This window comes from Aulonocara stuartgranti (genome assembly GCF_965226115.1).
Source record: "Aulonocara stuartgranti genome assembly, chromosome: 1".
NCBI lineage: Eukaryota > Metazoa > Chordata > Actinopteri > Cichliformes > Cichlidae > Aulonocara > Aulonocara stuartgranti.
This window is the reverse complement of record NC_138939.1, coordinates 17,610,433-17,634,170: the sequence shown is the minus strand read 5'-3', so window position 1 is coordinate 17,634,170 and position 23,738 is coordinate 17,610,433. Positions and strand designations below refer to the sequence as shown.

General features: G+C 39.1%; 4 protein-coding genes across 7 annotated transcripts in view; 2 read left to right on the top strand and 2 right to left on the bottom strand.

Moving 5' to 3' along the window:
• Positions 1 to 195: 195 nt before the first annotated feature.
• cox4i1 (cytochrome c oxidase subunit 4I1) overlaps positions 196 to 23,738 on the bottom strand; it is a 61,007-nt gene continuing 37,464 nt past the window's right edge. The window contains exons 1-5 of one of the 2 annotated variants that reach the window (XM_082541986.1): positions 2,729 to 2,820; positions 1,910 to 1,986; positions 1,027 to 1,191; positions 688 to 819; positions 196 to 521 (exon numbers count right to left, since the gene is read on the bottom strand). In XM_082541986.1, coding sequence (XP_082398112.1) covers positions 385 to 521; positions 688 to 819; positions 1,027 to 1,191; positions 1,910 to 1,985 — 510 coding nt within the window. In that variant the 5' untranslated portion in view covers position 1,986; positions 2,729 to 2,820 and the 3' untranslated portion in view covers positions 196 to 384. Of the gene's footprint in view, positions 522 to 687; positions 820 to 1,026; positions 1,192 to 1,909; positions 1,989 to 2,728; positions 2,821 to 23,738 lie in introns of those variants that run through there. The other variant, XM_082541987.1, reaches the window with a different exon arrangement.
• On the top strand, positions 2,847 to 7,630 carry emc8 (ER membrane protein complex subunit 8). The gene is made up of 5 exons (XM_082541952.1): positions 2,847 to 3,388; positions 4,751 to 4,827; positions 4,937 to 5,006; positions 6,181 to 6,275; positions 6,494 to 7,630. Exons 1-5 carry the CDS (start codon positions 3,176 to 3,178, stop codon positions 6,651 to 6,653), a joined length of 615 nt encoding a protein of 204 aa, XP_082398078.1. The 5' UTR covers positions 2,847 to 3,175; the 3' UTR covers positions 6,654 to 7,630.
• On the top strand, positions 10,516 to 14,695 carry gins2 (GINS complex subunit 2). Its single transcript, XM_082541964.1, has 5 exons — positions 10,516 to 10,704; positions 11,946 to 12,060; positions 12,825 to 12,924; positions 13,032 to 13,158; positions 14,138 to 14,695. The coding sequence occupies exons 1-5, from the start codon at positions 10,615 to 10,617 to the stop codon at positions 14,231 to 14,233; spliced, it is 528 nt and encodes a 175-aa protein (XP_082398090.1). The 5' UTR covers positions 10,516 to 10,614; the 3' UTR covers positions 14,234 to 14,695.
• gse1b (Gse1 coiled-coil protein b) overlaps positions 14,834 to 23,738 on the bottom strand; it is a 170,704-nt gene continuing 161,799 nt past the window's right edge. For all 3 annotated transcript variants that reach the window (XM_082541729.1, XM_082541730.1, XM_082541731.1), the window contains 8 exons: positions 22,155 to 22,798; positions 21,894 to 22,006; positions 21,527 to 21,788; positions 20,237 to 20,350; positions 19,666 to 20,028; positions 19,144 to 19,482; positions 17,911 to 18,014; positions 14,834 to 17,518 (listed from right to left, as the gene is read on the bottom strand). In XM_082541729.1, the coding sequence (XP_082397855.1) occupies positions 17,378 to 17,518; positions 17,911 to 18,014; positions 19,144 to 19,482; positions 19,666 to 20,028; positions 20,237 to 20,350; positions 21,527 to 21,788; positions 21,894 to 22,006; positions 22,155 to 22,798 (2,080 nt within the window). In that variant the 3' untranslated portion in view covers positions 14,834 to 17,377. The remainder of the gene's footprint in view (positions 17,519 to 17,910; positions 18,015 to 19,143; positions 19,483 to 19,665; positions 20,029 to 20,236; positions 20,351 to 21,526; positions 21,789 to 21,893; positions 22,007 to 22,154; positions 22,799 to 23,738) is intronic.

Below are 23,738 nucleotides of genomic sequence, written 5' to 3'. Positions count from 1 at the left end.
ATATTCAGCAGTCCATAGACCAAAATGTACTCAAAATTCAGGATTATAGTTACAGAAAATAATGAACAAACATATATACATATATATATTAGATATATTTCAACCTTAAGAATAATTTTATATCTAGCTGCCATAGTTTGTACCTGATATGTAAAATCAGTATTAATGAAGGAGTCATACAGTTAACACAGTTAATCAGAGGTTTTAAACAGTTTAACAATTTTTATTTTTATTATACACAACGACCTTAAGAGGAAGTGGTCTTCCAAAAATCACAGGTAAGGTGAGGTAATGTGGACATCTGATAAATACAGAAATATATGTATTTTTGTATCTTTGAGTTGGTCTGCCTGTATATAGAACTGTTATAGTCCTCTTGGTCTTTTACTTTTTCCACTGCTTGTTTTCGTAGTCCCAGTGGGCTGAGAAACCCTGCACTGGGCCCATTCTCATGTCCAGCATTCTCTGCAGCTCCTTCTCCTTGTACTCTTCCTCAAACGTATGTGGAACAGGTCCATACACTGGGAAGAAACAATAACAAATGAGTCAAGTGATGAGCCAGATTATACCGCAAAAAAATGTGTTCAATACTGCATTCTTTACTTAACCAACATGAAAACCTGAGGCAGCTGAACATCAGATATTACACAGGTTTCCTTGCATATAAGCAATATTTTTCATAATTACCATATTTCCTCTGCCAAAGCACAACCAGCCCAGTGAAGCCAATGAAGAAGAAGATTCCTCCAACCACAGACTTCCACTCTCCTGATCCCTGGTTCATCTCAGCGAAGCTCTGCTTGAAGCTGATGCGGTACACTGTAAAGTGGAAAAACAACTCTAGATTACATTTTTTAAGAATTTGGAAACACAAATACTCTTGGAATTTAACATTACACCAGTCCCATTATTTAGCATGAATTTAAACAATTTTAGTACTCCCTATCCTACATAATAGGAGTGGTGCAGTTATACATTACATTAGTATAAATGGGTGAACAACACTATAGCGTTATTGAGTCCTACATGCAATCTTCTCCTCATTAGAGAGTGCAACCCAGGAGCCCTTCTCCTTCTCCTTCAGGGACTTCTGCTCTGCACTCAGGTTCTGCACATAACTGACGTCGGGGAGAGGGCTGTCACGCCTGTCGAAGTAGGCAGGGAGGGCATAGTCCTCAACCTTAGCAACACCTGCAGGGGAGACCACAGTAACTCATCAAATTACTTTCACACATAATCCCTCACTCCATGTCAATGCTTTTTTTTTTTTTAAACATAACCTTATTTTAGTTACCGGGCTTATTCCAAGACCAGATTTGTTTTAATTTTGTTTTTACATTTCCGCTCTCAAACCCTGGATCTAGTTCACTGTAGTATTGTTTATCACTGTTTAGATGTACTGCCACTTGAAACTGCAGACAAAAACAAAACCCACACGTTTCTGATTGTGAGCAGTGTTTAGTTTCTCATTTGACCTATAATAAACTGCAACATTGCAGCAGCAACAGCACTCCTGAAAAGCCTGTTTTTTTGTTAGTAAAGTAAAACCCATTGTAATCTGTACTTAAAAAAACATTTTACCTCTGTGTAATTTTGGCTGTAAAACTGGTGCATCTTCTTTAATCTATTGTCATAAACTTAAGGTGTCAGTTACCAGAGACAAGTTTTTTTTCTTCACACCAGCCAAGCTCCCATTACATATTAGAAATGTAGTATTACAGGAAGAACATGGATTCATTTTACAACACAAACAGCTTCATTTATTTTAAATGGTCAACTGAGGGTACATGTTAAACGTTTAGGTGTATATGAAAAGAGATTTTCAAAAGGTCAGTGGCACAAGCGGAGTCTATTGTTATACTGCCAGCCATAAATAGAACACATTCAATGCATTTCGTCTTATACCTACCATGTCCTCCACGGACACAGACAGATGTGGAAATGGCACGTTTGCCAATAAGGCTTAGGGCTCTGGTTGCCAGCATTCTGTGGAAAACGTCATATAAGAGAAATTAAGAAACCGTATTAAACACCAATAAAGGTTAAATGACTTTACAATTGTTTCTGTCTTTTAATTTTTAAAGTAAACCCCGTTTCAATAGGAGATCGTGTACATACATAACAAAGAGTAGGCTGCACAGGGTCCATATTTACATCACAATCTTTTATAAGCTATTTATATACATAAAATCCTGACTCATTTTAAAATAAGTCAGTTACCATCCATATGGAAAATTTCCCTACATGAAATAATCGTCCAGGTTGATGGGCTTATTGTTAAGATTGCAAAATACTTGGTTTTACTACGACCGTCCGGCTAACCTGATGTTAGCATTAGCAACAAACACAAGGTCATAGCACCAGGGGATAAATATTCGTAGAAATACCAGATTCTCTGATGCGACCATGCAATATTCATCATTCTTCTATTGACTGAAACTACATTAATGCGTAATAACGGCAGATGACTGAAACATGAACTATCTTCATATCAAACCCGCCTTCATAAATCTGATGCTACATGCTAATGACAGCTACCCGGAACATTAGTCAGTCCTCGCTCCTATCTGCTCCGACAAAGTCACTACTTATTTCGGTTAAAATAGGCGATTCTTCGCAAGCCGTTACTTTTTCCTAGGATGCACATGTCGCGGATGCTAAAATTATGTATATCTACGAAGGATAAGTAATTTATTATTGAGTTTTAAAAAATAAAATAAAACCATACCTCTGGTCTCTTTCTTGCTCCCGTCCGCCGACAGTCTGAAGGGAAGTGTGACTGGGAACGGAAAAACGTAAATTGTGCGTTTGACCGGATGGACTCTGATCTCGTTTTACGACAGTTCTGATTTACGGCGCACCGGTGCTACAGCAACGAGTGGAAGGTGGAAGTAAGATTAGCTTCTGTGACTGCATGCCGACTAATTTATCCAGCATAAAAGGACTGCTGTCATTTCGGATAATTGTAGAGCTTAATGAACTCATCACAAACTGTACTTCCGACATCATATCGTGGCAGTAAGTTAACTGCTGAGGTGTACATCTACTTTTCTCCGGGCATGTCAAGTAACGATAGCTAACGGTAGCAGGCAGCTGTCCCCCCCTCCTTACCGTCTAACTTAGCGACTCTGGAAGCTTTAGTCTTTACTGAAATTCTGCCGACTTTCTTATAAAAATGCCCATTCAGCTGACAAGTCAGGCGTACTGTAAAATGCTTTTACATGCTGCCAAATATCCACACTGCGCCGTGAATGGATTGCTGGTGGCAGAAAAGAAGAAGGACAAAAAGAAAGATAGCCACAGTGAGCCAGTTCTGTGCGTGGACTGTGTGCCTCTGTTTCACGGTACTCTAGCTCTGGCACCAATGCTGGAAGTAGCCTTAACTCTGGTAAGTATTTGCATATAGAGTTCTGTGAAGAAAAATATTGCCCAAATTAAATAGAAAATGTAGGTTTTAAAGTGATGATTTCATTTATTGAAGTAAAAAAATCACCGAATTTCACTATCCACACCCAGGCCTGATTACTGTAGATCTGTTACAGCAAGAAATCACTTCACGTTTGTCTGTCTAAAAACAACTCAAAGTATTACATCTTTCTATGATCTAAAGGCACTCAGAAGAAAAAAAAAAGTCACTAGTATATGCTGGCGTGGAAAGGTTGCACAGCAATTCTTATTGTCATTAGAATGATGAGAGCCATTATCAACCAGTGGAGAAATCTTGGAACAGTGGTGAACCCTCTCAGGCTTGGCCAGCCTACCAAAATCACTCCAAGAGCACATCAGTGACTCATCCAGGAGGGCCCAAAAAGAACCCCAAACAACTAAAGACCTGTAAGTGTCACTTGCTTCAGATAAGGTCAGAGTTCATGATTCACTGTCGGAAAATGGCATCCATTGGAGAGCTCTAAGGCAAAAACTATAAACCTGTTTACAACTGGCATGAAACTACCACAGAATTTCATAAGATGAACATCATAACAACAATCAAACATGGTGGTAGTGTGATGGTTTGGGGTTGCTTTCGCTGTTTCAGGCCCTGGACAACTGGCTGCACTTGTAATTAGAACCATGAATTCTGCTGTACCAGAAAGTGCACTTGGGTTCTACAGCAGGACAGTAATGTGAAAAAAAGGAGGAAGTCCAGCTCTGAGTGATTAAAAAGAAGAACATTCACAGAATGATAGTTTTGAGGTTACCTAGTCAAAATCTGCACTTACATTTTTAAGGGATGCTTTGGCATTCCTCCAGTTATCACTTGACTTAAGGTCTTGCTGCCAAGAGTGGCACAAGTAGTTATTAAATTTTTCACAGGGCCAGGTAGGTTTGGGTAGCTTCATTTTACCCTGACTAATTATTGTATTTTGTATTTACTCAGGGCATCTTTGTTTAATATTATCTTGTATTTGATGACAAATTCTGGTTTAGACACTTGCCATCTAGTATGCCTTCTAAAATGACAGTACAGTTTTTCTTTTGTTTTAAATGTTGTATTGTAGCAATTTGTTAGGTTGTGGTGCTTTTGAAGTATCCTGCTTTACTCTAAAATCCATTACTAATGTTGCGTCACTTTTATTTATGGTAGTGAGACTGGAAATAATATCAAATTAATGTCTGCAGCTCTGAAATAGTTCTGAAGTTTCAGTCTAGCTCTATATGCATTTTCCTATGTTTAAAATAAAATATACCTGACCTAAACTATGTTTCTGTTCTTATATGTCAACCTGATGGGCCCCTGCTCCAACTCCAGATTGACACTTGGTGTAAAGAAAATAATTATGTCATTGTCGGATATTATCAAGCCAACGAACGCACAAAGGATTCAAGGTAGAAACACTGGCGCCGTGCTGTTCCAGGGAAAAACAACCACTGAGAAACCATGCTGCATCCTGCTTTGGACCTCACTTTAATATATGCTTGATCTTTTCTCCTGCAGGCCCAACCAAGTTGCAGAGAAAGTGGCAGCCAGAATTTCTGAGAACTTCAGTGAAGCAGCAATTGTTATGGTAACTGTAAATTATTAAGGCTGATGCAACTGGGTTACACGTTATGTTTTTTTTCTTTCTTTCTCCAAAGCAATTGCTACATCCATTGTTATAAATGCATCCTCTTCAGGTAGCAGCTGAGTTTTAGTTTAGTAAAAATGAACCAAAATCCTTAAATACACTTGTCAGCACAAGCCTCTATTTATGTCTCTATACAGTAATATATAATATTGTATAAATAGAGTGACTGATGTGGCTCTACAGGTTGAAAATAAAGCCTCAAAATTCCATCAGATATTTCAGTGAAATTTGCTATAATGACATTTATGATGATGTAGAAAAAAATGCTGAGCCCTTTATAGGTGATTGCAGCTCGCAGACAGCAGGATTTAATCCATGCAAATAAAGTGAAGCACATCTTTCATCCTTCTTTTCCAATGAGTTGCTATCACTGATGACACACTGCCCAATTTGAAGTGCGAATCTATCGCCACAAGGTGCCAGCAGCCACAGCGGCATTGTAAGGCAATAGCAGTGACACAGCAAATGCAAGCATAGTATCCTCGCGTTTAATAAATGACAATGTTTCAGTCCTGTTGACCTTCAGCAAGAGCTGGGTTGTAATTTTATAGTTTAAACGTATTAGCTGTAAGTGGGAGAGCGTGCGATGAGTTAGAATTGTTTCTGTGGAATTTTGTCACACATTTGGTTGTACAAAGATTTTGAATTAGTACTTTGAAACATACTAAAATTTAAATAAAACAAAATACTTTCTACCCAGGGTGCTGCATGTTGAGTCGAGATTTTTTAGCCAGCTGCTTTTCCACCATGTAACCACATCAGTCATTTCTAGCCACTGTTTGCTCTACCTGTCATATGTAGTCCAACTGGCAAGTGCTCCAGCAAGACTCTGTTGAGTCACCTTTAGCAGGAACAGTTTTCTTCCATATTTTGCAAAGCATTGTTTTGTTGGAGGTCATTGAAGTAGCTGCCTTTTTACTGAATCAGTCAGTCTGACATGCAGCTCTCAGTCTCAGATGTGTCTGGGCGAAATAATTAGATGCATTATAAAATATATAACACTGTTTCTGAAAGACATTTTTCTTAGACCCTGGTCTGGTCTGTTGCAGTTGTTGTTGTTATCACCTAAAAGTTGCACCTAAATTCACAGTAAATTTTGCGTGTTTTCCTGCAGGTGGACAGCAGTAAGTTAACAATGAGCTGTTCCGAACCCATCGTCTTGATCTATGATCACCACGAAAACAAGTGGAAAAGCAGAGAAGTAACGGCGTAAGTGTTAAGAGCTATTTTAGTGTGAGATTTTATCTTCCTCTGCAGACTATTTGTGCAGCTAACTCAGAGCTTCCAGCATACTTACAACTCCAAGTGTTCTCTCATTTACTTGAATTATTTAGACAAAGTACATTACACTGTAATTACATTGTAATTACCCTGTATTTTCAGTATTAAAGCTTGAATATGTAATTTTTCAAAAAACTGTTTTCCAGTGACTCCTTTGAGGACTGGAGCGAAGCACAGAAAATCACATCTGCCCTGCTGGTGGGTCGTTCCTATGAGAACTTGATTGATTTTGACAGTCACTTGGATGATCTGAGGAACGACTGGACCAACCCTGTTATTAACAAGTCCGTCCTGGATCTGTGCTAAGACCTTCAGTCGGGAGTACCCATGACACACACATGCACGCACACACACACATGTGAACAACTATATTGCTGCCAATTCAGCATGCACACTGCTACTTGTGTAGCACAGGAGAATGAAAAAGCTGAACCTATAGTCTGCGTTCCATAAAAAGTCTCTCTCTCTGAAGGGAACTTGTGGGGCGCTGGCCAGTTAGGCCAAATGTTTTAAGGGCAAGCACCATATGTGCGCTGTTGGCCCGTGTCCACCTTTTACAGGTTGATGCTGCAGTGATGAAAGCTTTTATGTTGTTTTTTTTAATGCAACTTTGGGTTTTTTTCCCCTGCAATGGGTTTTGATATCCTGTTTTGTGTAAAAGTTTAGATTCTAGAGGTTTAAACCTATACATTTGCTTTTAGCCATACAGAGATCAAGTTCTAAATAAGTTCTAAATTATTAATTTTTAGGTAATGATTTTACAACTGATAGGATAAATGTGTTCTTTATTAAGTTTCTTGTTTATAAAAGATCTGAAGGAAAATTCACATATATAAGTGAAGTCTGAAAGTTTTAGATGACGCTGAACCAGAGATTTGGCCCATTCAAAAGCCCCAACTTTAATCTTTCCATAGATGCATTTCTAGCGTGCATGCTTCTCGGTACTGCCACTAATGCGACGGAGAATGTCAGTCTGGATGATGCACATGTGCATTTTGGCTCTTGATTTATGATCTGGAAGACCCGCTCTATACTGAATCAGATCACAGGAATGTGTGAATTTTGTTTTGTGTGGATATCCATTCTAAGAACTAGATAAATTCTATGTTAACACTTAACTGATTATTCTAAAACCAAATATTAAAAAGTTAATATTTATTGTGAGACTACAGAAGCACCTTTTGTAATTGAGATTAGAATTAATCAGTTAATTGTGTGGATGAAACATTTTCTACTGCAATTGTTTTGAGCTGAATGTTCAATGAAACTGATTTTTGAAAACATCTACATGTTTCTACAGATCTCTTATTGCCTCTTATGTGTTAAACCTATTTAGCTGTGTCTTATACAGTTATTTGCAAAAGGACTGTTCAGCCATGCTAAGGTAAAGTGAAGCCTTACTGCTTCTATAGGCTTACAGAGTTGCATTTGAACAGACTACAAGTCTTCTGGAACAAAGTCCACTGGACACAAACACAGAAAACAAACTGAAAACACAAACAGCATATAAGCACAAACACCTCATACCAACAGTTGCGTAATGGAAGAGGGGTGATGATTTAGGCTTGTTTTGCAGCCACATGACCTGGGCACCTTGGCAGTTACTGAACTGACCATGAAACCCTCTGTATCTGAGGCCATCTGTCTGAGAGCTTGATCAAAACTGGGTCAAGGAACAGGACAAGAATCCACAGCACAACAGCAAATCTACAAGAAAACATCTGAAAAAGAAAAGAATCAAGATGTTGCAGTGGTCCAGTTAAAGTCCAGACCTCAACCTCATTGAAATGCTGTGGCTGGACCTTAAGAGAACTGTGCATAAACAAATATCCACAAACCTCAATGAACTGAAGCGGCGTTACAAAAAACAATGGATCAAAGTTCCTCCACGCTGTGCGACTGATAAACTCATACGCAAAGCAAGCACTTCAAGTAATTGCTCTTTAGGAGAGTCTCTACAAGCAGAGTCATGTGAAAGCTTTCTTTTTCACATGACTGCATCTCTGCCATGACAATTTAAAAAAAAGTCTAAAATCACTTTTAGAATAATCACTGCCCAGCTTTGGGGTTTTTTGTATGGTTTAGCAGCAGCCTGTTGAATTAAGGTTTTTTTAATAGTTTTGTTCAAGAACAAAATACACAGAGTGCTTTACAGCACCGAATAAGATGCAAATAAAATGGTATATTAAAAAACAAAATAAAAGCAATCCTGCATATATGGGTCTTAAGTTTATTTTTAAAGATATCAATCAGTCCACAGACTTTAGATCCAGTGGAAGCGATTTCCATAACTTGGGAGCCACAATCACCTTTTGTCTTTAACCTGGACCAAGGTACAGCCAATAAACACTGTCGGCTAACCTCAGAGTGCTAGAGGTCATGAATGGTTGTAGTAGCTGCGGTTTTCTAATAATTTAGTGGTGCAAAGTTCATATTCGCACGTGTCTACAGATTATTTCATGCTTTGTGACCATTCTAATCTATAGCTTCAGTCTCCCATACTCTGCATAATGTAATTCTTGTAAAATGAAAACTAAATGACAGTGTGGCCGTATCTGGGAAGAACTCATGGAAGTTTTTAAACAAATGACACTGTATATTTTCCTAATATCCATATTCATTTTATGCTGCTTTCTACTCCAGCACATTAAGTGAGACAACAGAAATCTGACAGCAACTTACATTATTTTTAAATGTATAAAAAGCTAATAAAATGGTCCCTACATTGACTAGTTACACCTTACATGCTACTTGCACGCTGCCATATCAGCAAAAATAAATAAACAATAGTAATAAACAAAATAAAAAATGGAATTAAAACAGAGATGTTAGAGATGTGAAAGTGGTTTAAATTGTGAATGTAGTATTCTAGTTTCAGTAAAGATAAGTACTTCTTCTATCAGTGCACGATAAATGAACTGAAACTAATTCTGTCTAACTACAGCATAGGTGCATTTCTGCAGAAATACCTCAAGCACAGTCCACTGACAGGAAATATTTGAAGTGGATTTGAGAGCAGATGCTATTAAAATAAATGGTTTGGATTTATGAAGAAGTTTCATTGCTGTTTTAAATAATAGATTGTGGTGTCTTCTGTCAATTTTCTTTGTTCGTTTTATCTTGGCAAATTTATTTGAGATGTGTGGTGTGAATGTTGTGAGAGCTTTTGTACAACCAGGAAGAATCCTTTGGATGGGGTTATTGATCCCGAAAGGCAAATTACTTCAGCATCAGAAGGAATAAAAATAAAAACAGTATAACAGACAACAGAAACATTTTTTAAAAATAACTACAGGAAAACACCAAAGGCCGTAAAATATGAGGCAGTGAAAAATTGCATGTAAAACTGTGATAAAAAATGAATGAAATAGAAAACATAATAAGACTGAGGTTATGTAAAACAGAATTCTGCAGAGTGGTAATGCAAGAATGGTTCTTTATGGCAACAAGGTTGAATAAGTCTGAGGGAGAATGAGCTCCGTAGTGTAGAAAGGAGCAGGTGTGACGGGTTGTCCATGATATTCAGTGACCTCCTGTCTCTCACTGACCCAAATGCCTCCAGATGAACTGATGATCTTAACGTCATCGCTGGCCTGGATGCTGGCACAGACCGGCAGAAGTTCTTCAACATCTTGCTGAACACACTGAAGGATCTGGACTTCCTCAGAAAGTAATCAGTTGATCCCCTTCTTGTACACAGCATCGCTGTAGGTTCTTCAGTACAGTCTGTCACTGAACACCAAGTATCTGTTGTTAGCTGTCCACTGATTCAGCCTCCTCACCCACGATTCTAATGGGTTCAGACCCAGTCACTGACAAAAACATCTAACTTTGTTCTCACATGTAAAAGGTCACTGCCACCTTTCTTGTTATTGCCTGGTGAATGCTGCCATCTGGTGGAGTTTAGTTGCAACTGTTGTCACTCACATGGCCCACTTCCTTCTTCCGGGCCAGACAATGCTAAATTAAAATTTAAGGTATGGTCAGCTTCGTCACGGCCAGGCCCGCACCTCACACGTAAATTAACAATTTTAAAAATGCAATTAACACCGAGATTCGAGAAATTATACAGAAAAATAAAAATGTGACGTGCCGTAATACGGCACACAATAATGTTCACTTTTGCGATACTGCGCTTCCTGTTGATGACGTAGTTGTCTTTTGCTTGACTTCATTGTCGGTTAATGCTGCCTTCAGCGCGGGAACGGTTTGTAGTGCAGTTCGAGTGGGACGGAAGTTTTTGAACACACACAAAAACCAAACAGATATGGATGCTTCGGAGGTCGAGTTCCTTGCGGAGAAAGAGATGGTGAAGATAATACCAAATTTCAGCCTAGATAAAGTCTTTTTAATCGGGGTAAGTCAGTTGTGTCTGTATTTAAGTAGCTGGTTTTTGACCAGATACTGAGACGTTGACAGTTACTGTAGCAATATTAGCTAAACCTTGGGCTAAAACCTTGTATTATATCACGACACACTCAGTTTAAAGCTGGAGGTATGTATGTAAAGATGTTTCTGTTTGAGTGGATCACTTCACTCAGTGACTGATTAAAACACGCACAAAAAAAGCCTCATCTCTCAAACTCCAGACTTTAACGAACCATTTACATAAATATAAGTCGCTCCAGCTAAAATAAAATCTGTCTAAATATATTTCGAAAAAATTGAAGCTCCAATAATATTCGGTACCGTATCTTTGGCCTTTCAAAAAGTACCCCGAACTATTATTGCTATATTATACTGCAGTTTTTATTATTGATCAAGTAAATACAGGCTCAGCACTGCAATAAAACACACTTTTCAGCTTTATGTATTTTGTTTGATTTGGATTATTTTCTTTTTTGGGAAACTTGCAATGTAACTGTGCCTGTCTGTAAAACACTTTGGGTCTAATCTGTTATATAAACAAAGCAGACTTGACAGTCAACACATGAATGCGCGATTTTTGGAGCCACCATGAGAGTGTATGAGATTTTAGAGAATTATTGTTCAATAATTCTCTAAAATCTCATACACTGTCATGGTGTTTTCCATTTTCCAAACCCCCTTTTTTTCTTTTTAAATTTTAAAAATAAATAACAGCTAACAAGATCCCCCCGCAGCATGATGTGAATTTAATGACAGTACACTGTACTGTCTCAAGCTCCCTTTGAGCTTGAGATCTGCGGACTCAGTGGTTTTTGAAATAAATAAATAAAAAACAGCTAAAAACTCATTTTTTTAAACTTGCTTTTGGTTGATTTTTGTTTTTATGTTTCAACTTCTGCGAAGCACTTTGTGATTTTATCTTGAAAGGTGCTATATAAATAAACTTTTACTTACTTTCTTTACTTACTAAAGTCATGGAATATTTTTTGGTATTTTTTTTACATAGCTGGCTGCACAAGAGAGCCTGTGTTATTCATCAAGCTCTCAGGATGGCTCGTTTGATGTAAATCAGACTGTAACTTGTAGTTGCTGCTGTTAGAAAGAGACATTGTTTATCTTCTAGCAATGTTTTTTATTAATCATGAAAGTGCAAATGCGTATCTTTCCAACTTCACTGAAGTGGGGAATGCATTGTGCTGCACGATAAAATATGTGTATTTGTGTTCTCAGGGAGATCTGGGTCCCTTCAACCCTGGACTACCTATTGATGTTCCCGTGTGGCTGGCTCTAAACCTAAAACAGAGACAGAAGTGTAGAATTATTCCTCCTGAGTGGATGGATGTTGGTAAAGTTCAAAGTTTTTCCTGATGCGGTCTTTGCAGGCGTTTGTTTCCAGGCATGAACTGAGAGGATTACTTAAAAATGTTTCAGATGAGGGTCTTTCAGTATTTTGAGTATTTTTTCCTTCACATTATGACATATGTAATCATTACTGGCATGCCATGTTAAGCCTAGACCTGCCTTGCCATAACTTTGACATGTAAGTAGTGCTAAACTATTTTTCCAAATTTGCATTAGATAAGTAAAACAAAAATGGGCACAAGAAATGCAGTAAGATTGTTTCCTTAGTTGTAAGAGGCAAATAATTCAGATTTTGTGTTCATTACAAATGCAAAATGTGTAAAATATGTGTATGTCGTTGTTGGTCTGTATGCTGTAAGAACCCATATGGAAAAGATAAATATAAATCTTATAAAGTTTGTATCTGTCTTGTGTGAAACTTGTATGAAAAGCATATAAGAGTGAAAACAGATATAAGATCCCTTGAAAAATTATATAATGAAACTTGTATGTTTTGGATACTTACTAAAACAATGTATGAAAGTAATGAGAAAGTGGCCACTTTCATGAGTAATCACATATAAGTTTTTAATATTTCTTTTCCATATGGAAAATGCTGAAAAGAATAAATTCATTGGTGGTTTTATTTGGAATTTCTGTTTTACTTCTCCTACAAAAGTCAGCAGAAAAGAGGAATCTTGAAAATCTTTCAGCATTTTTGTGTGTCGCTGCAGTTTGCTGCTGTTGACATTTTCCTTCACTGTGCAGAGAAACTGGAGGAGATGCGAGACCTTGAGAGAAAAGAGGATATGTTTACACCTGTTCCTAGTCCTTACTACATGGAGCTTACCAAGCTGCTACTAAACCAGTGAGTCATATACAATTAAGTAATCCACAGAAATACAGCCCTCAGTACTGTTGTGTGCTTGGTGTATGTGCCCCCTCCCCTTAAAAGAGGTTTCTGTGTTTCTGCAGCGCGTCTGACAACATTCCTAAAGCAGATGAGATCCGTACACTGGTCAAAGACATCTGGGATACTCGCATTGCCAAGCTCCGCTTGTCTGCTGACAGTTTCATCAGTCAGCAGGAAGCTTATGCCAAGGTAAAACTGATCACATGTAGAGTATTTAGTATTCTCTGCTGTCACTTAACCATTGAGTTTTGAACATTTAATTGAGTTGAAAACAGATGCAAAGTAAGTACAAATTCAACAGCATAATAACAGAATTACCAGTTCCACATAAAAGGACAGTGTGACATTTATTCATTATCCCTTCAAGTTGTGGACCCATTGCATATTGAGATCCTTTAGAAAAAGTGGCATCACCTTAAGTTCCCCCAATTTAATTGGCTGTATATAAGCATTCAGTAAATGTTATCTATAGGTAATGTAGAATCTGATTTAAGTGTTCCATAATGTGTTTTCTTAACAGCTACACTCCCACTTTAGGTGTTTTCCTCACACTGTCTTAAAAGTAAAGCTAATGTGGAAATGTCTTACACTTGCATTCTTTCTGATGACCTGCAGGGGGTGATTCATGTGGTTGAGGGCTGACAGTATAGAAGAAAAACCTTTTGGCTCCCTATGACCTCATGAAACACTTTACTGACGTGTTTATGGTCTCAAACCCAAGTTTTAAGCCTTATAGGAACAGCATGATGGCTATTTTGATTCAACAGAAAGGACTGCCCACATCTGAAGACAGACGCTCTCTGCAGGCAGACTTGTAGTCTGTAGTAGCTTTTCATGTCCGGTTTCGTCATTATTAAGACGGCAACGGTGAAAACATTTGGCTTGAGGCTTCTCATAGGGACTTCACAAATCAATGGGTGATGTCAGTTGAGAAAGTGCCCATCTTTTCTATACAGTCTATGGTATTACAGCAAATCAACATAAAAAAAAAACCAGTAATAAAAGATTCATTGGTTATGTTGCAATTGCTGACAATACCATACCGCATATCAACAGTGAAAGTCACAATGAACTTTCACCTGTTTATCATTGAGTTACCTACTGTGTCACAGAGTAACAGTGTTATTTTAAATCTTTGAATATACCTAATTCCTCTTTCTGTCCACAGCTGGACAACCTTACTCTGATGGAGATCAACACCATACGAGCGTTTCTTCTTGATACTCTCAACTGTATGTACAAGCTACGGTCCAACTTGCAGTGAAGGGCAGTTCATGGACTACTGGTAAAAAAGCTTGAACACACACAAGGCTTGCTAAAAAGGGTTGGATTTAGCAAGACTGGGGTTAAACCTAACATTAAAGACAGTTTTCTGGAAAAGTGAAGAGATTTACTCAACTATTTAAGTTATCATGTTGCTCTCTCCGGTCTGATTTGTGTGAATCTGCTGTTTGCAGTTAGTGTATCATTTGTTAATGTTGTCATTAGGTTTCAAAATGTATGTATGTGCATGTAAACAGAGTATATACATGTATACTTTTTTTCCTCACAATTTTTAATCAGTCTTATTGTGATTTTTGATCTTGTTGTGTTAGTGATTTAAAAAGATGTTTTCTGGTTTACTAGAATGAATGTGGTTTCTGTCAAACATTGGTAAACTAAACAATTCCTTCCTAAAATGTACGTAGGTGGGGGGAAAACCCACATTAAAAGGAATTCCACTCAACTCTTGTTGCATTTTATTCTAAAGATGGATAATATTGGTTGATATTGTTCTCAGGATTGCACCGAAAATGAATCCGTTTCCTAATCTCCAGAGCAAAAATGTCCAGCTGTTAAACCAGAACCCACAAAGAGACAAAGGTTGATATTTAACATTTTTGAAATATTTTATTTTCTTTTTTGTCTGAAATCACAGCCATATATTCATAAATACCTAATTACTACATTCAACAAAGAATATATTACATTACAATGAATTCAAACAAGTACATTTTAAAAACAGGATTTCACAGCATCTAGACATCCTCCACTGAGTAATGGGGCTATTGCATGAGCGTGCGTGGGTTGGAGACACGGGGAGGCTGAGCAAGAGAGGCTTACCACACTGCACCTTCCTCCCCAGCTCAATGGCAGCTTACCTCAGCATGCATGCTCCTTCACTTACAGATAGATTACGCTGTTGGCTTTCTTCTTTGTAAAAAAAAAAAAAAAAAAATCTGACTACACTCTGTATTCCTCTAAACTGGCTTACGTGTCATTTATATATAAAAAAAATTGTCTTGTGACTCATTTGGATGAAAGAAACTTGGTATCTGTTGGTGACTTGTACATATTTGAAAGGTATGACATACAGTAGACACTTGGATGTAATATGCAAAGTCCCTGATCACTGATGTTATGTCATGTAATGTCTGTCCTGTAGACGGAAACTCATTCACATGCTCCCAAATTCTTGAGGCACTTGTAAAAAAGTGTATGTAAGGGGGTAAGTTGTGCTTCAGTACTTTTTTTAAAAAATAAATTAAATATTGGTACATTTTTAAAGTTTTTATTTGCAAATACTGAAATCCTTAACCCACTCACATCAAACATCCCACCACCACACAAGTCAAACGATGACCTAGACACCTCATTTCACTGTGTCTGAGGTCTCCAAGTGCACATAGAACCATAAGGTGGAGACAAGATGAATTACAGGGTAGAAAGTCACTGTAATACGAGCCAAATCTCATTAGGAAGATGGGGGGCAGATGGAGGTTGTAAACAGATATCCAAGGTAAAGCAAACCTTTCTGATTTTAAATGTACCAGGAGCTGCTCAGTTAAGCGTCCTGCCTGGTTTCTAGGACATCTTGGCAACTTTGTGTGGGTGGAGAGCGTCCTAAAAATAGAGAAATGCAAAGAGTAGATGATGTTATGTCAAACATATTCAGCAGTATAAGATGGCCATTCTGGTTTGTATGTTTGGCTACCCAACTGCAACTAATAATTTACTATGCTATAGTTTTATCATTATTTTGGCACCATTTCGTCTCATGGCTGCTGACAGGGGCTTGATCTTGTAAGGCATACCGCAAACCGTCATATCGTGTGTTTGAGTTCAATGCTATGCGTCATACAAAGTAAAGTGAAGGTCCAAAAACAGGATAAAGCAAGATTTATCTGCTGGCTGTGTAAGAAAATGTCTTACAATAATCAAGAAAATCAAGTTTAAAAAAAAAAAAAAAAAAGTGGCTGTGGATCTGGTTTCTGCATGAGTACTTAACTGGTCATGCCAGCAACAGTAAAGCTGACTGGGAGGAGCTGATGAAATGGGCATTAAAACAGAGACACACTGCTGTGAATGAAGGGGGAGTGGAGGGCATGAGCCACATCTCAGGACCTCTAAGTAAGCTTTGCTGAGCTCAGAGGCCAGATAAGGTGGCTGTGGCTGGGGTCTCAGCTGCGCAGTGCCGGGACAGAATAAGAGGAATGCATCCTGCTTCCTCTCACTCTGCTAAATGTCTCAAAACAAGCTGTTCTAGCCAGCAGCAGTACAAACACTAAAAGCAAGGCTTTCTTTTTTTTCAACCCAAAAAGCATAAACATATAAAATGGCAGGCTTTTTCTTTTAAAAGAACAATGATTAAAGTAATAAAAACATACAAAATTCTTTTTAAGTCTTCATATTATATACAATACAAGGCTTAAGCACCTTTTAAAATTCTTATTTTGAAATTTTCTATTTCGAAATAAAACATTTACTTAATTCTTTCCAAAAATGTGCATTTTCTAAGTTCTTCCCTAATTTGAACAGTTCTTTGTTGTAACACAGTACCACCAGGTAGTTCTTCAGCTTTTATTAAGTGCATTTCCAGTTCAAAAGCTCATGTGGCCACAAAATAAAAGGAAAAAAGAAAAGAAATCAGTCCCAAATGACCAAAGGTCTTCATTTGGAGATTTGGAGCTTTCAAGTCTTGTAACGACACCCCCCTCTGGGGGTAGCTGCTCCCTCATTGGCAGGATTGTCTGTGTAGCTGTGGCGGTGAGGGATGCAGGGACTGAACAATAGCGCAGCAGGGACTGAAGAATGAAAAGCAGGTGTCATGTTGATCTTCAGGTTTTTCTGCCCCATACACTCACTGATCTTGGAGTTGGCTACATTGGCACACATTAGTGGCTTGTGGTGCAGTCCCTGTTGACCCATAATCCAAAGACTGCCTGTACTTCACTGAATGGTCCGGTCTCCTCTGCATTCACCTATCTATCTATCCATCCATTCACTCCATTCATTCATTCATCGTATCTAGCCAGCCGTATTATCCTCCATGGAGCTATGAGGACCAGGCCATTAAAAATAAACTCTGGGAGTCAGTCTGAAAGGGGAGGAGGCTGGGGCCCAAGGGCTATCAAAATCAGCGTCATGGTCACCTCGGAGGGTAACCTTTATAATGGCCGGCTCTTGGCCAGTGTGTCTGTGGCAGCGTCAAACACTTCCTGAAGTGTTCCATTTCTGCTTGTAGCTTCTCTCTTTCCACTGCCAGCTTCTGTCTTTGGGACATCAGCTCCTAGGTAACCAAGGACATTAAAAATATATAAGAATATATATATATTTTAATTCACAGTGATCTTCATGAGAAGGCAAACCTGTGCTATATATAACAATATTTACAAAGATAAGTGAAAAACAGAAAAGCAATGATATGAGTGTAATAAAGAAAAGCTGTCTGGATTCCAGTGATTAATCAGAAGAGGCCAATAGTGTAAAGTATAAGTTTTTACTTTGCTCTGCTATTTATGAAACCACTGATCTACGAAAATAAGTAAAGTTGTGCACCCACTCCTATTATACATGCTCATAATTTCTTAGCAGAGCGCCGCTGCTAAGTCACTTGCAGTTATGTAGTAAATATTTTGACTTCCTGGCCTCAGCTTAAGTGGCTCCGTATGCTTGTCTTACCCCCATGGTATGAGACAGCTGCTCAGCAGTTAGACTAAGGTTGTAGTTCTGAGCTTCTAGTCTTCGACACTGGCTCTGCAGTACTTGTCGCTCCAAAGTTTGCTCTGGATCAGAAAAGGGAATAAGAGAAAATGAAGAAAAACAGGATTAGCAGAATTTGGACCATCTAAATAGATGCAGGATAATCTGCTGCAAATGTCTTCAGGCTCCTGCCTTCATTGTTAAAGGTCTTAAAATACACTAGTGGCAGGCTGTGAATGTGAGACTGGGAGTAATTAGAGATCAACTCAACCATTTTTCACTAATTTTCTTGTACAAATACTAAATACAAATTGAATTGTGTAAAATGAACAATGACTACTACCCTCTAGTGGTGACAGAATGCTACAACAACTTAAAATAGGATATACATTATACTCATAAGGAAGTGACACGAAAACACAGAACATTACAGAAATAATGTGACAACTCTTTCAAACTTCATAAATCATTATTTCATTATTATTACCTGTTTTATTTACTTTTCCCAGGCATGTGGAGTGGTAATAAACCAGAAATGTGTGGTTGCCTTTAATATTCTTTATTTCTACTGTAGTTTTTCCATCCAGAAATGTATTTATATGACATAATTTATTTATAGAAACTACAGATGTTGACTACAGTTAGTTACCTTACTTTCAGTGTTTTATTTTTGATATATGCGATTGATTACCCAATGTATTGTGGGTGTTTTTAAGCTTTTTGTGACTTTTTTTCATGACCTGCTGGAACAAAGTGCTCCACACATTCAGATTTACAAGTTTAAGCACTGTGTTTTTCTTTTTCTTCACTGAATATTAGCACTGTGCCTCTTTACATCTAGCAGGAGAATGCGTAGTTGAGTGGGGTTCACAGGAGTGAATAGGAAAGTAGGGCCTCGCTGCAGGCAAAGAGCTAAAAGGTGAAGGCGGGTCCAATTTGCATATTTGTAGATCATGCTCAATGATGGAAAAAATGTATAGTTGGATCTAAAACAAGTAATTCTGATTTAGGGGATAAATCAATGACATATGCAAAATAATATGTATTTGTGCACAATCAGTAATCTCAGTATATATTCCAAAGAATAAAGAAAACCTCTAATCCCTCATAAAATTATACAGTGATAATAACAGAGGGACTGTTAAAGCTGTTTATGTATGTAAAGTGATCTAATATCAGTCCATGTAATACACAGGCACCTCAGCTACTTACCTTCCACATATTCCTGATAAGCTTCAAATATAGATTCAATCCCCTGCCACTTGAAAACTGAAGCCTCTTCTTCCTCCTCCTCGTCTTCCTCTTCAGAGTCCTCTGGACCAGACATGTCCTCCCTCATCCCCGATGCCTCCCTGTGCTGAGGCATCGAGAGGTGCTGCCCGTTGGGCTGAGGGTGAGAGTGCAAAAGTGGATGTGGAAATGACTGTGGAGTTGAGTGGGACTGTGAATGTGGCTGTGGTGGTCGGCCAGGAGGGCCCTGAAGCTCGGGAATGTTGTAGTGAACAGAGGACTCCTGGAGGTGGGATGACTCTGACACCCCTGCGGCTCCACCTAATGGACAAATGTTGAGGAGAAGAAAGAGATGTTACATTTCATCAATTTCATATTTTACACATAGGGATATTTTCCATCATTTCTTCATATTTGATAGTCTCTCCAAAAGTTATGTTGGCCTGCTCTCCATGTATTCACCTTTCCAAAGATGCCTATTAGACCTTATTTTGAGCTGTTTACCTTTATGTTTCTGCAGAGTGGACTGTAGCACAGATTCGTGGAACTGCTGGGCAAATTCCTCTGGGGCGAAGTCCCGTGGTTGTATGCGTCCATTGATGCTGTGATGACCTTCTTTAGCCTGCAGGGGGAGTGGGGGCCTCAAGCTGTTAAGCAGGCTGGAGCTCCTCTTTGAGATCGGTCCCTCACTGGGCCCCCGGGCCTTGTCTGGGTAGACAGCTGGAGAAGGGGGTGCCTTTGGTCTTAATGTGTCCCCAAGGGGTTTTGGATGCCCATTGGGGGATGTTGGGCAATGTGAGGAGGGGCTGCGTGGTCTGACACTGTGGTGCTCCTCTGGTTCAGAGGGAGGCTGGGAGAATGCAGGATCTGCAATCATTTAAACATATGTTTGTGCTGATGAGGTCAAGATCCACAATATTACAATGCAATGAGAAACTGTTGTTACTTTACATCTTCACATTCACGGCCCCAATTATAACCCCTCTTCATTTGCATTACACAGATTAGCACCACTTTAACATTACTTCAGGGATGACAAGTTGTGTGTGTTTATGTTCATTAGCACGTAACTTACTAGAGATCTGAGTTGGAGGACTTTTACACAGTGGATGTGGAGCATGTCTGATGGTATCCAAGGTCACAGTCTTTTCTTTAATTGCCTGTAGCAGCTCCACTACCCTTTCATTATCTAAAACAGGAAAAAAAATAAAATAAAGAAATAAAAAAATAAAAAAAACACATTTTGCATCAGTCCTAGTCTTATTTCCAATTTCACTCAGTAGCACTCATTTTGCCAAGTGCGATGTGTGTGTGTGTAAAAGGAGGTGGCCTGACAGTGTGGGAGGCATGTCATCTGTGATTAGGAAACAGTAAATGAAGAATAAATGAAGAGTATTAGACTAAGATCATTGTAAGCCTACTGCCGCCCCTCCCAATTCAGTCAGTGCATGGGTGTCTATTTTTGAAATTTAGGCACATTTTGGCCGTGTAAAGAGAACCCTGACATAAGTCAATTTTTGGAATGCATTGTTAAATATATATGTTATGTTAAAAATATGTTCAATACGATGCATTTAATATAGGTATATGGCACTGACAAGATCACTTCAACCCCTTATTTCCTTTGAGGCTTAAGTCAGCAAGCTACCTCGAGAGAAGGTAATGGAAGTAAAGCATTAATGAGATGTAGGATGAACTGAAAATGACTAGTACTCTCTATTAGCTAAATGAGCATGCAATCAGTCTTCTTCTTCACACTGCTGAAATGAGATGTCAAAGAGAAAAGATATGAATAATTGATGGAGGTGTTTGGTATGGTGCGTTAAAGGCACTGGGGCAGTTCTGTGCTGTACGAGTTACTAGCTAGATTGCCAAAGCATATAGATGTGTGCCCTGTTATTCCTTGATATAATGTTCAAACATTTGTCAGTGTCAGGGAACAGTAGTCTGTATCTCCAATTTATGAAACTCTCTCATTGAAGGCAACAAGCATGGCCCGTTTCATACAGGAGATCTTTCCTTTTGCAATGAGGAAGCCACTCATGCACTGATAGGCAAGGTTAGCTCTTCCACCAACCATAAAAAAGCAAAACTAAAAGATGCACATTTATTAAAAAAAAATATATATATATAAAATTATATATATATATATATATATATATATATATATATATATATATATATATATATATATATATATATATATATATATATATATATATATATATATATATATATATATATATATATATATATATACATACATACACACCTACCTACCTACCTGGAGGGTTAAAGCAAAAATGAGTAAGCGAATCAAAAGTGTAGAATGCTCTAATCTCTTTCTCACTAAAAATTGCCTTACCTTTTCTCTGCTGTACGGTCACATGGGACAGTCTAAACATGGTGAGGAATCGCTTCTTATCCTCCAACTCTGGCGCTCGGTCCATCTCCTCAGGGGTAAAACGTGTGCTGAGCTGAGGTGGAGGAGTGCGTTTTGATTGTGAGGCAGGTGGGGAGGGACTGTGCTCTCTGAGCATCCTCCTTCTCTTCCTTCGCTTCTGCTGCACCAGCTCATCCCGTCGGCCCATTGTGGTCAGGCCAAACACTCCCAGAAAGTCCAGTTTCTGTACAGAGATGAGAAAAACAATCATCTTACTGTGATGTTTCATCATGAGCGCTTCTGTGTTCTTCAATCATGCAAAAGCGCATATGTTGGAAAATCTTTTTACCTCTGTAGAGTCATCCAGTTTCAGTGGAGGCTGCTCTGCTACTCTCCTGAGGTGGGCTCTCACCTCTTCTTCATCACTCTCATCGTATGAGTCATCCAGCTCATAATAGTACCCTGCAGCAAACACAGAGGTCACCCCTGACACTCAGCTCTTTAAATTCTCTAATGAGGATGTCAGTTCTATATCTATAAAAAAAAAAAAGAACTGATCTTTGATTTTCCAAGCAAGTTATACATCTCATCATAGTATGTGGGTAAGTACCTTTCTCCCTGGCCTCCTTTCTCCTCTTCTCCTCCAGGTCCAGCTTGCTGACAGGCCTCCGATGCTGCTGAAGAAACTCGTCATAGATCAGCTTTGCGTCTGGGACCATGCCCAATGAGGCTACCTGTCCCAGTCCCATTGCTGGCCCAGAAACCACTGCTTGTCCATGTCTACTATACCCTGGGTGACCCTGGAGGCTCTTTATTCCAGCATTGGTTTTCAGGCTTCCCTCCAGTTCATATTGGCTGGAGAGAGACATGGAAGCCCTCTGCTGGCTCAAAAATGAATGGGCGGATTTCTCTAAATCAGCAAGGTATGTGCTGGGCTCAGGCAGACCTGGGGGACCTCTCAAAGGAGGATATTTCTCCATTGCACCACCGTCTCTTCTTCGGGCTCCGTCTTCATATCTGGAGGGTCCTGGGGGCAGCCGACTGAGCTCATAGTGTCCCATCCCTGAGGGCTCATGGTTACGTCTCGACTCTGAGGCTGTGTCTATAAGAGATGCAGGGTTCCACAGGGTGGTAGGAGGCGGAGGGTGATGTTCACGCGGTGGCTGTGGAGGTTTGGGGGAGATGAGAGGTGGAGGGGCACCTAAGAGAGGGTTGAGTTCCCTGTTTCCTGGTTCATGATGATTAGGTATTGGTCTGCAGAGATACAACGGAACAGCAATTATTAATCTGTTATACATGCAGGGTAACACCCATATCTCTTCTAAAATTGAGAAATAGTGTTTCTGAATCATGCATGCTATGCAGGGACGCACAACATTTGCCCATATGCCCTGCCTACTTCCTTTCATCCATGTCAGTATGTCTGTGGATCTGCGTGTCTGTGCAAAGCAGTGTTATCAAGCCCAGACAGAGTAGCCCAGAGCAGAGTGAGAATGTGGCCAAGGCACACACACTGTCCTCCAGATATAAAGAGCTGTTTTTGATCTGGTAGGCCCTTGTAGTGAGGCATGCACACACAGGAAGCGAGCAGTATACTGAGGAAGAGGCCGGAGCAATGTTCTCCTAACAGGTTTCTGGAGAAGAGAAGAACTGACAGAGAGAGCTTAAGAAGAACAATGAATTATTAGAATAGGGCTCACGTTAAATGATGAGAGTAGAAGAAAATAGCCTTAAAGGGAGAGCAAGGTTGTAAAGGAAAGAATGATACAGTGGGGGGAAAGGAAATGGTAATGGCAGACTGATGGACACTGTCTCAAACTTCATTCCAAATCAAACCTGGCAGGAGCAGGCACTGCATGACCAGTCAAATTATCTATGCCTCCTGTTTGTGTTTTCTTTTCTGTGTGTTTGTGTGTGTGTCACTGAGTAAATGTGTCTTATCTGCAATCTGCAGCCTGTCAGCTGTGATTCTGCGATTATACTGTAGGTAAGTTACCGATAGCAGACGTGTGTATCTTGTGTGTGTCCTACCAGCATGAACCACAACCTCATTTCTGAATCAAACACAATAACACACACAGAGGCACAGTAACAAATAAGGTCTGGGGCTTATGCTATGCAAGAGTGAGAGGATGAAAAAGGTATTAGCCCTTGTGTATCTTAGCAGTTCCACTTGCTGGCTATTTGAACCCCC